We start from the raw sequence: 12,550 nt of genomic DNA on the forward strand, positions 1-12,550 counted from the left end.
GCTAAACTTTCAAATTATTTCCACACATAGACAATTTCCAATGAGAATAACTTCTATATATATAAATATAGTCTAACAAAGATATATGACACAAGTCTGACATCACAAAAGAAAAGATGGCTGCCGAGAAGTGTGGTGGCGACACTTAAATTGCTAAAGTTAATGCATAAATAAAAGGTAACAGTGTAGGCCGGTCGCACCCTTAAGTAGGCCATAAAAATCGCGGGAAAGACACAGATTTATTGAGGAATGCTGATGATTGAATGATGTGATGACGTGTGTATTGAATTTCATGATACGTGTATGAAATTCTTGCCTTGTTTCTTTGGTACCGACCAAGAAACAGACTAAAAATTATGTTTTAATTTAGTATTTAAATGTTCCAAGTATTTTTTAAATGGAGGAAACCCTTAGAGAGAGAGTTTTGAATTTATAAATTGTTGTGTAGAATATTTGTCTTACATTTATCTGTATGCTTAGGCTAGGTTAAGAAACACTGTGATAATATTCAGATGAGATTACTTCACCCAATACGGGTAGGGTTGGCCTGTCATTTGATATAGATATATTGAGTACTGAAATGTTTAAATGGCTTTAGATGCGTCTGATAAATTAATAGGAAATACGATATTTGATGCTAAATTATTTAAAGCTCTATCAAATTCCATCAACAATACACAAAACACGAAACTCAATCAACAAGTGAACGCTACTTTAGCGGCCACTCCTCTAAGCCTCTTACAATGGCCCCGTTCCTTTCAGCTGATACACAGCGGCTTACATCGCTATGTTCAGCGGCTTCTACTCAATTCAGCGGCTTTTCGCTAGATCCAGCGGCTTTCAGCTGCATTCAGCGGCTGTGTTAGTTGCCAGTAGACAGTCACAGCTTATTCCTTTTTCATTAGAAGCGCCACGTTTTAATCTGCTTTGTTACCACCGCTGTTTTTAATTTTCCAAAAATCCTTCTTTGTGAAGGAAATAATTACGTTTGGGAAGTGTTTATACGTTTGTTAGTACGGATTAGTTAGTTGTGGGAAATAATTGAATTTTTTGGCGACAAAGCTGATTAGTGTCGTGTCTCTCATTAGAGCGTACATTGTTTTATTTGCGGTTATATCTATACTAATATTATAAAGCTGAAGAGTTTGTTTGTTTGTTTGTTTGTTTGAACGCGATAATCTCAGGAACTACTGGTCCGATTTGAAAAATTCTTTCAGTGTTAGATAGCCTATTTATCGAGGAAGGCTATAGGCTATGTATCATCACGCTACGACCAATAGGAGCAGAGCAGCAGTAAAAAATGTTACAATAACGGGGAAAAATTTGACCCATTCTCTCTTATGTGACGCAAGCGAAGTTGCGCGGGTCAGCTAGTTTTATTATATTTTGCTGCTGTATAGTTTCAAACGAACGCAAATTACATTTTGGAACTGCAGTTCATTTCACTTGTCCTATCCATCACCAAACCTCCAATCAGACTTCATATTAAACACAACTTCAAATTTTACCTATACCCTAAAGTATCTAAGCCTACTGAGTAAAAGCACTCACCACTTTCAGACACAGAGGAGGGCGACCGGTCGGCCGTGGACACGCCTGACGATGACTCTAGCGAGGAGAGCGAGTCGGCGCGCGTGGCGTGCGCGTGCGTCATCGAGCTCTCCTCCATCGAGCACGACACGTTGCGCGACGATGAACACAACTGCGTCAGCCGCCGCCGCAGGTAGCGCTGCTCCCGCGCGAGCTGCTCCTTGTGACCCACGTGCCTCTTCTCCCGTTCTTCCAAATTCTGCAATAGATGTGTGTTGATTTAGTCATTGCATTTATTGGAATTGATAAAGTGGAAGCCGAGTGGTGTAAGTTGGCACCTCCCACGCATGTGACCGACGGTACGAACCCGAGGCAACAGTTACACACCAATGACTTTACAAAGTAACGGTGAAGGAAAACATCGTGACGAAACCTTGCATGCCTAAAATTGTCCCCAATCCGCACTTTGGCCAGTGGTGGACATAAAGCCTAACCCCTCCTTCGTTTGGAGACCCTTGCCTAGTAATGGGTAAAAGAAAAAAAAATAAAGAGATGAACTGAGTTAACAACTGTCTAAATGACAATATCAGGGAAAAACTTCTGATTCACCGCCCTAGGGAGATCCCAAACTTTCTAGGTTACCTTCCAGCTCAAACAGGACTAAAACTACCTCCTTTGACAAAAGTTGCTTTAGTGTCCTAGAGCGTTAACCCATCTTTACACAGAAAGCTGTAATATATTTTGTCCAAATATTTTAGCAAATTAACGATTTTATACTCTCGCGACTCGTACACATAATACTATATGTGAGCATGTAACGGGGGTTAAACGCGATTGAAAATTAAAGTTTAATTGTCACTCAGTGCAATGACTGAGTCAGCCCGAGACTACGGTCGAGACAATTCGATCGAAACGTCGGGTAAACAATTATAATATTATGTATTACCTGACCCGCGCAACTTCGCTTGCGTCCAATAAGAGAGAATGGGTGAATTTTTTTCCTGTTTTAGTAACATTAATTACTGGTATTCTGCTCCTTTTGGTCGTAGCGTGATGATATATAGCCTATGTCCTTTCTCGGGTATCAAAATATCTCCATACCAAATTTCATGGTTCAGTAGTTTAGGCGTGATTGAGTAGCAGACAGACAGAGTTACTTTCGCATTATAATATTAGAATGGATATGGATTTAGGCAAAGTTGACAACCTAAATCTATCAGTGGAAATCTTTGTTAATTTACTAGCCTTTAAACCACTTTCCCATTTCAACAGACACTTTTCAACAAGCAATTATTAGAGTAAAACCAAGCAGGTATTGTTATTGTTGAACTGAACGTGTGAACAATACTTGTACTAATTAATCACATGTGTTGAGTGCTGTGTTCAATATTGACGTGTAATAACTCGTACAGTATGTAACACAACAATAAATTTATTATTTCAACATCGTGTTTTAACTAAGTGAGTTGCGGAAATTATATGAATGAACTAGGAATATTTAATGTGGAGGTTTAAAAAGCTGACCCGTTTGAGACAGGTACAAGAATAGGTTGAATCATGGAGTAAAAGTAAAGAGTAGAATAATATATCTGATTTCCGTAGAAGTACCGTACGAGTAACCGAGCTATAATCATTTTCTTTAATTGTCGTTTAGTCTATATACATATATCGCTGATTGTTGGCAGCTCCCCGCATGATCAATTATTGTATCAACCACATTGTAAAACTTTTGGCGATTGAAAAGAGTGGCCATGAGTTTCTCTCTAGCTCTTCTCATAAGGCTCTACCCGCCTTTCCAAGCTTATGGTAGATTCAGTAATTGTAACGACCATATAAGCGTTAATATTTGACCTAAATGAATAAATGATTAGATTTTGAATAGTTCGACGAGCAAGAAATGGACTGAAATCGGATTACTTCGAACTTGATATTCCTGTCTATCACTTGTGTGTACGTAAGCTATGAAGAGTTCATTACGAACGTATGTTCGAAACGTATGTACAGCCCAATTCTAACTCAAGTTAGGTAGGTATAGGCCTCTCTTTGTCTATATCACATCCGATCCTATGCCAATCTTATCCAGGCAGAATTAGTCCATTGAAATGTTACAATTTGAGGGCCGAATATTGCATTTCTTAGAGGACGCAATTTTATTTTTGGAACGTGTAGGGGGGGTCAATAGAAGCTTAACTTGAAGTTTGTGGGGTTGCCACTCTTGTCCCCCGGCCGCCATCTTGGAAAACACTTTTTTCGCTATATCTCAGAAACTATGCGTCTTACAATAAAATTGTAAAAGCATAATTTGTAGCAAATAATTTTGCCTACAAATATGTTAAACAACTTTTTGTCCTAAATTAACAATTAAAGAAGTTATAAGCAAAAAAGTGATTTTATTTTTTAAAAAATTTTCTTTCCGAATCCGGTCTACTTCGGAGCGCTGTTACTGAGTTATAATTAATGAAGGTGAAAAAAATTATAGGGATAAATTTTTCTCGAAAAATACGCTACAAGATTGGTCTGAGGGAATTTTTTTGTATTTATACATATTAGCTTAGCCTTTTTTCTAAACTATGTTGGAGTCGGTTTCCAGTCTCACCAGATGCAGCTGAATATCAGTGTTTTACATGGAGCGACAGCCTATCTGACCTCCACAACCCAGTTATCTGGGATATAAAACGATACCCTCCGTTAAGACTGGTTGTCAGACTTTCAAGCTTCTGACTACTGTTAACGACTGTCAAAGATCTTCGAAAATGACAGCCGGGACCCACAATTTAACGTGCCTTCCGAAACACGAAGGAACTCGATATGTGTAAGATGGTCACCCATCCACAGAACAACTTCGGCAAGCGTGGCTTAACCTCAGAGATCGATCCGCGCGGCTGTCGTCAAAAAAAGTTATAGAGCAATAAAGAAAATTGTTATAAATAAAATTGCACTTTTTTGCTTATAACTTCTTTAATTGTTAATTTAGGGCAAAACGTTATTCATCATATTTGTAGGCAAAATAATTTGCTACAAATTATGCTTTTACAATTTTATTGCAAGACGCATAGTTTCTGAGATATAGCGAAAAAAGTGTTTCCACCCCCTTTTCCAAGATGGCGGCCGGGGGACAAGAGTGGCAACCCCACAAACTTCAAGTTAAGCTTCTATTGACCCCCCCTAAATGTTCCAAAAATAAAATTGCGTCCTCTAAGAAATGTAAAACTGATGTAACATTTCAATGGACTAAATTAGATAATGTCGAAAACAATCACGACACAAGAATCATCAATCTAAATACGTACAAACTACTATACGTACAAAATTTTACGGAGAGTTTTATATAAAAGGTGATTTTTTTAAGTTTGGATATATCCAGGTTAATTCTTAGAATTCTGAAACATCTTCCAGGCCAGAACACTGAACCTGAGAACTGAAAATGAGACATTCGATATGTTCTGAGACATTTCTCGTTACTTCGTATTTCAAAGACAAGAGAAATTGTTGAAAAATATCGAGTAACGTAATATTAAATTAAATTGAATCATAGTTACAAGACGTCAACTGACAACTGATAGAGAAAAATAAAAATAAAAGTAAAATACAATAAATGAGAGACTTTTTTTATTTACTGTACATTTTTTACTAGTTATCAACAGCGACTAGGCTTGCGGGAGATATTTTATAACAAGGATCGAATTTTTTTGATACAAACTCTATCTGAAGTAATTGGTTCTGCATCTTTAGGCCGCTGCTTGAAGATCTTCAAAAGCAAATCATATTTGGGAAGCTTAGTCTTTGGCAATTTTTGCGCTGTTTTTATTTCACTATACAGATACTCCCAGAGGTCATATTTTAGCTTCAATCAATTACTACACACCCTGTCTTACGATATTAAAGCCGTGATATTAAACCGTCGCCATTTGTAAAAGTTAAACATCTCCCCTACACGACGGGGTGTAGGCGATTTTGTCAGGCTCTTAGGTAAATGGCTTTTCCTAGAGTCTTATACACTGGGGACCGACCCGCGGAGAAAAAATGAGAATTGTATGAGTTCCACAACTTGTACACTCGATGAATTTCTTCCTTTTGTTTTACACTTGTATTGTGTAGGTATCCTTTTGATGTTATTTGTACCGAGCTTCAAATATAGAGAAGTTAGGTGTATTTTATTTATGAAGAATATCAAATTTTATTTTATGATTTTCTCTGCCTACTGAAAATGCGTGAAATTACGTATGTATAACGATAGCAAATTGTGAAATACGTTCAAAACAAATGAAAATGTATATCCCACTTTAGTAACATTAGTTAATGCACATATCATACATTTTATTCACACAAACATTTTTACAACATACCGAAAGCAAAAAAACATTCAAATCCCAATTTATTTTTCCACCCGCAAAACGAAAACAGGATACTATAAAAAATCTCATATTATGGTTTAATTTTGGCCGAGATCAGCAGTGGGAGTCTGCAGGCGGCCTTAGATGATATATCTCGTAATAAATCTGCCACAACTCAGCCGACGGTTCGCGACGTCCGCAGCCGCCCTTATTTTGCACTCCAATTTTAAATGCTTTTGCGAATTTAAAATTGTGGGTAGATGAATAATTCGATTTTCAAACGCGTTCGTGTTTTGGTTTTTTTGGAACGGTTATGACATTTGACGTTCCGAGTTTGAATAGACGGGTTTTTGACATTAAAAATGAATCGTTAGAAATAAAGACAGCAGTTTCTAATACCGTGCTTAATTAAAAAACAAACCAGACAGGCTTTTTCCTTCATTAGTATCCCGTTTACGGACAAAGTGCCAAACAAAATACAGTATTCAAAAGAATCAATAGATTCATAAGTAAAACTCTAGTTTACGTCAAAATATCAAAGTAACCCAACGCAGTACAATCATTTAATATTCCTCATACCATAAATAGATCACAGAAATGGGTAATTAAGCGATTGTGTAAGCACAATTAAAATCCATCAACACAATTTATGTGTCGTCAGCGTGAATCGTTTACACTATTTATGGTCACAGTTTTTATGTCCCACAAAATAAAAAATGACCTGATTAATGTTGCCATGTCATCACATCACTAATCGTCTATAAAAAAAGCTAATTTTAGTACAATGACAAGCACTAATTATGAAAAATTACCTGAAAGGTCATATCTGATAGATATTGGAATCAGATTTCAAATAGTACAAAATTATTGAAAACTAAAATAATTTAGGCCATTTACATTTCATTAATAAACATTATATCGACCGGAGCATCAAACCCGAGACCTTGGGGTTAGCAGTCGGAAACACTCACAGACCGACGAGACAGTGTTTTTTTGAATAAATAACAAAAATGTAGTGCATGAAATCTTCCTTAATAAAGAAGAAATTCTTCACAATCCACAAAGGAGTAAAGGCACTAAAAGTTTTATTAAATGCAAGCGAAGTCAGAGACAAAAGCTAATATAAAGCTATGACGAAGTTTATGATAAAAAAAGTCTGTCGTCGACAAAAAGACGACTGTTTGGACTTGAAATGAAAGAGAATATAAGTGCTAATTGAACTAGTATGTTTCACAGAAATGTGTGCTGGATAATGTCTAATTTTAGATATCGCAACGAAGGTATTTTTCTGCAAGCTAATGGATTTAATCAGACATACAGAGACTCGTTGCTAGTGGATAAAAAAGTGCTTGAAGCACTCACAGCTGCGAGAGCTATACTGCTGCATAGATAGAACAGAATGTTTTTTTTTACCTGCCTAATTGCATCAAGGAATAAATAGACCAAAAGGCATTCATAGGCCACATTTTATCTAACTCCAATTTCTGCAAGAATATAATTTCAGACTTAATAGAGATTTGATTTAACGATTTTAAACTCTCGCGACTTGTACACGTAATATTATAATGTAATGAAAATTAAAGGTTACGATACCATATCTGTTTGTCTGAGGTTTCGATCGAATTACTTCAAAAACCATTGGGTAAACAAATAAGGTATCCTAATCCTTAATTTTCAATAACATTTAAGACTCATTACATTATAATATTGAGATATTTGACTGTCACATTGAGTTCCCATTTGTACCACATAAACATTTTTGTCAATTAATCTAAAAATAACATAAAACAAAGTATCTCCTCAGTTGTAACAAGGTCAATCAGTAATATAACGAAGCGAGCACCGCGGGCGTGTACCATCAAGTTTGCCTAAATAAACAATGTTCAGCCTATATTTCACAGGGCCACGAAAAATTCCCGCCACAGGCCCATTCTTCATGCAGATTGGAAAACTTTTCTAATAACCAATTAACTTATATCTGATATTCCCAAGTATTTTGTTTAAAATTCATCAGCTTCGAAATTTGCATGCTTAGATTCCAGTGTTCCACCTTTCGCGATGTTTCTTTCGGTCGGTTTAATTCTGTTTCGCTTTTGAATATGTATGTGGTATTTAGAAGGTTATAAATTATCAGAGTTTTGTTGAGAAATTGTCGATTAAACAAATGGTAAGTATCTTAAGTTTCATGTTGTGGAAATAAATTAATGATTTGAATCGTCGCGGCCATTTTTATTTATAGGTAATGACACATTGAAATAGGAAAATTGTACATAAACATATTTTAGTTATATAAAGAATTTTCTGATTAAATAAATAAATATATTTGATATCCAACCATAAAAAAATATATAAATCCGTAAATGCAAAGTATCAAGATTGTTTGAAATTTAGTGGTCGCCCGATACGAGTGGATTATTTGGAGAGGCGAAATCTACTGATATTAAACGAAGCGACGGTCGTAAAAAATAAATAGCGAGCAATAACACGAGGGTTGGATACCACCAGTAATCCGTAATATATAGCAATATAGCAATATGACATAATTCTGAATCGTTCCGCGCTCAAACTGTGACGTTAAATCGATAAAGCAAAGGTTGTGGTTTGTACCTATGTCACTATATCGGGACGACGTGTTAGTGATAGCTTAGTGCTATAAAATATGAGGTTTATAAATAAATTGTTTCTTTAGATTATATGACTGACTTTTAATGAACAAATATGCCTATAAAAGGTAGAGAAATTATGAAAATCTTTAGATATGATGCTAAGAAAGATGTAATTATGAATTAATCTTTTGATAATATATGACAGAATATGAAGTAATTTCAAAAACAAAATCTGATTTAGCTACCAAGAACAATGATGTTGAAGATTTATAATACAGAAACTTTTCTTCATAATTGACAAGTTGTCGCAAAGTCGCGTAAAATATGTTATACAGTGTGAAACCGATTGCAAAACTAAAAATATTAACTGTAATATAGTCATTTACTAATTCCAATTTAGGTAGCACTTCCACCACTTTTTACCTTTCTCAAAATCAGAATCTATGTGGAACCATTAAACGTTGTTAAAAGAGCACGTCTCAGTATTTACGATGTTCGATAGCACATCACGTAGAGCGTTAGGAATACAAGTCTACCGAATCTGTCTTGATTACAACCCTTAATTTGTTTTAAAGGACAGTAATTTGGATGCAAGGGCAGTTTGCAAGTAATCATTTGAGTTATATGACGTCTGGGTTTCAAGGGTAGTTTGTGTGTCGTGTTTGGTGTTTAAGTCTCTAATGTTGATGAATGAGTGTCTTCTATGTTTCCTTGTTTAATCGTAACTGTTTAATGTGTTAACGGTTTGGCAAGTAATGTGTTAAATGGTTTTTGTTAGGACAATATGTAGACATAATTTTGGGTTCCGTGATTTCTAATGTGCCTTAAATAGTGGAGTATTTGTAAACTAGTCTACATTTTAGATTTAAATCACTATGGAAAACGTTACATAAATAAATTGTGATAATGAAAGAAGAATTAATTTATTTGTAAAAGGATTTAAACTCAAAATTAACGACACTATACACTTGATAGAACATCATCAAAAGCATTTCCTCGTAAACCCTGCATCAAAGGTAGTCCCAACACCGGGGCATGCACCTCAATAAATTACAAGGCAGATTAAGCACTACCTTCAAATTAAAATAAGGGCTTCATTGTAACGACATTTGGAATTCTAAGCGATCAACAATTTGGCTAAACCTTGACTGTTTTCGACGTTACGTAAATGAAAAGTGCCGTTTCCCACGAGTTGCGATGTGCTCGCGTTAATGACGATGCCTTTTAATTAGTCCTGCATATTAATCAGACTAACGGTCTAAGTTTGTAAACGTACTGCCAAGCGGTTGCCGCGGACGCTTTTTCAAATTATGGACGCAAATAAATGTTGAATTGGGCATAATTTTTTGTTAAATCTTAATCAATTTGCAAATAAAGCAAAGAAATAATTCGACAAAATTTATTCTACACTAGTAATAAAACGTCTTTTTCAAGATCATTAATAGTGTTGATAATGAATTTGATTTTGAACTAAAAGTATCTAATTGGTATCAAAAGGTTCGTTAAAAGGATAGATAAAGTCCTTAGTTTAATAGTAATAAAGTCTTGAAATCAAATTGATTGAACTGACGTAATCATTTCAAAAGTCAATGTAATTACTTCTATTGAAATCCTATAAGTCTTAAATCAGTAGTAATCAACTTGTACGTCACCTATCAATAGCCGTATGTTTTCTCCGAAACAATAAATTGGCTGAACTAAACAAAGTGTAGCACCATTAACATATTAGATTCGTTCGCTCGCCTATTTATAGTGGCCGTTTTAATTACTTATGCGCTGTGAAAACTCCTACTGAATTCGCCAATGTAATTAATTAATGGCAAACTAAATGATAATTCATCAATTTGCTTAACATTGTTAGGTAGTTAAGAGTCTGAAACACGCCCTCGTAATACACAACCAAGGTTCATACACTCTGAAAATTCATAGTATAATAATAAAACGCTTTCGATAATCCTCTACGAACTTAATTAAAAGCCGACCGTATCACGTCGACATAAAGCTGAAATTCTCAAACGATTTTGACAAATAATATTTGGTGAAGCGAGTTTGGAATAATAACGCATCGCTTCATTGACAGCGGTTTACTTTACGCTCAATTAGTGGAGCGACACACGTGACGCTCTCCGTCGAGTCCTACACCCCACTCCCTCCCCCACTTAAGTGTCGGATCCCACTTCAGGCGCGGTGAAATTTTGTACCATTGTTTTATACACACCTCTGTAATATGCAAAACAGGCGAATGAGCTATGAATGCGGAGGAAGTAAGGGATCGCAGTTGACGTTTAGTTTATTGTCTGCCCCACAGGAGTTCTGACGCGTTCAAACTACGTCTGAAATAAGTTCCCTTGACGATTAAGTGTTTGAACACGAAATTGTGTAAGTTCTTTAGTAGGTACCGTTTTGTGTTTCTAGCACAATAGTGTGCGCAATGCATTTTTTATAGACATAAATTAGCTTTCATCTGAACACGTGGTATAACTGTGTGTATAGACATCAACGGTCCAAGATTCACACCTTGTGGCACACCCACATTGAGCGGTACTAACATCGTCTGATAACGCAATAAAGCGAAGTTACAACCGAGACAACGGTCCAAACACCTTGATAAACCATTCTGCGAGCATCCCGCACCTCTCGCCGCCCGATCTCGCATTGTTTCACCCGCGCGATATTGTCGAATGCCACCTGCCGGTCCTTTTCACCAATGTTCCCCAGTTATCTCATTTTAACGATAGGTAGGTGTGTCAGGAAGTTAGGGCTTAAAGCGCCGCCTTATTGTCTGAATTAGAGATATATATTCTGTAAATTATATTATGAGGCTCTCATGTGTCTGGTACACAATGATGAGCATTGTTGTAAAATAAGTGTTTATTCACGATGAATTAAAGCCAAATGTAGCATTACCCTATAAAATTAGGAACACGTATCTCGTTTAATCAGTAAAGCTAACAAAAAGCTCTTTACATTTGTCACGATGAAGCCGTGAGCTAAAACGCAAGGTGTTCAACATATTTAAACGCTGGGGTTAGAGAAACGTGACCAATAACAATATACTCAGTGCTTTTGCTTGAATTATAAATAACAAGAGATTACGACGCCTGTAATTGGGCAGATTCAGAGTTCTGATAATACATCTGATACTTGGTCACGTTCGGGAAAAACGGCAAACGGTAGCTCCAAGGGTTGATTTGACATCGTTACACGGGAATACATAATAAGGCATTTTATTTCAATTATTTCGTATATTACGTTTCACCATTTTATTTATCTGAAGGAACGATTCTATTTTTATTCTTTCTTCTTATTTAATAAAATTGTGAGTTGCTAAGGTTTCAGCGAATAGATTCCTTAAGCCCAACATTTCTGCTTACTAAATAAATAACATTTCTCTCGGAACTTTTATGTTCGCGAGGAAAAAAGTTTAAATTATTCTAGTACTGAGCACTGAAGGTTTCTCTGAGTCAGTTATGAAGATATAATCTGTTTAACGTTATGAATACTAACTTTAACTTGGCTAATGAGCCTTTCTTCAAGACAGACGATGTTTTTAGAATAAAGGAATTCAGCATTAATAATAAAATACTTTCATTTTGTCGAGGCGAGTAATTTTCCTCTATTTAAACAGTATAATTATTATTTTCTTCAAGCTTCATTCCACATTTTCAATATATACTTGATGGAGCAATTTCATTCGAATTTACACCTACACAAAAACAATTATTTTTTCCTACCAAAGGCGGCAGGTAATTTTTTAAATAAATACTACCTACTGCGCGGCACGGGCGAGTCATTATAGGTTTTATGGGCCATAACGCGGTCCCAACCTTATAATTCCGACTTATTCAACTACGTGAAAACAAAAATAAATCACGACATCGATATCGTGGAGGGAAAGATTGCAGGGGAAGCCGGGAAATGTAACGTAAATGTACTGTGTCGCGGACATGTGGGGCCACGCCGTGCATGTTTAAATAACAACAATTGTCATGTACAGCCTTTAAAGAAAACCTCATTGGGGCGGAACCAGCGAAGCACCTCATAATAGGCACAAGAAAACAGTTTATAGTAACAATGAAA

The 12,550-nt window shown here is 35.9% G+C and overlaps 1 protein-coding gene across 2 annotated transcripts in view; it reads right to left on the minus strand.

The window, feature by feature from the left end:
• The window catches only part of LOC142975884 (max dimerization protein 4-like), a 323,192-nt gene that overhangs the window by 22,445 nt on the left and 288,197 nt on the right, over positions 1 to 12,550 (minus strand). For both annotated transcript variants that reach the window (XM_076119009.1, XM_076119008.1), the window contains exon 5: positions 1,552 to 1,789. In XM_076119009.1, the coding sequence (XP_075975124.1) occupies positions 1,552 to 1,789 (238 nt within the window). The remainder of the gene's footprint in view (positions 1 to 1,551; positions 1,790 to 12,550) is intronic.

This window comes from Anticarsia gemmatalis, chromosome 10, assembly GCF_050436995.1.
Source record: "Anticarsia gemmatalis isolate Benzon Research Colony breed Stoneville strain chromosome 10, ilAntGemm2 primary, whole genome shotgun sequence".
In the NCBI taxonomy this organism is placed as follows: domain Eukaryota; kingdom Metazoa; phylum Arthropoda; class Insecta; order Lepidoptera; family Erebidae; genus Anticarsia; species Anticarsia gemmatalis.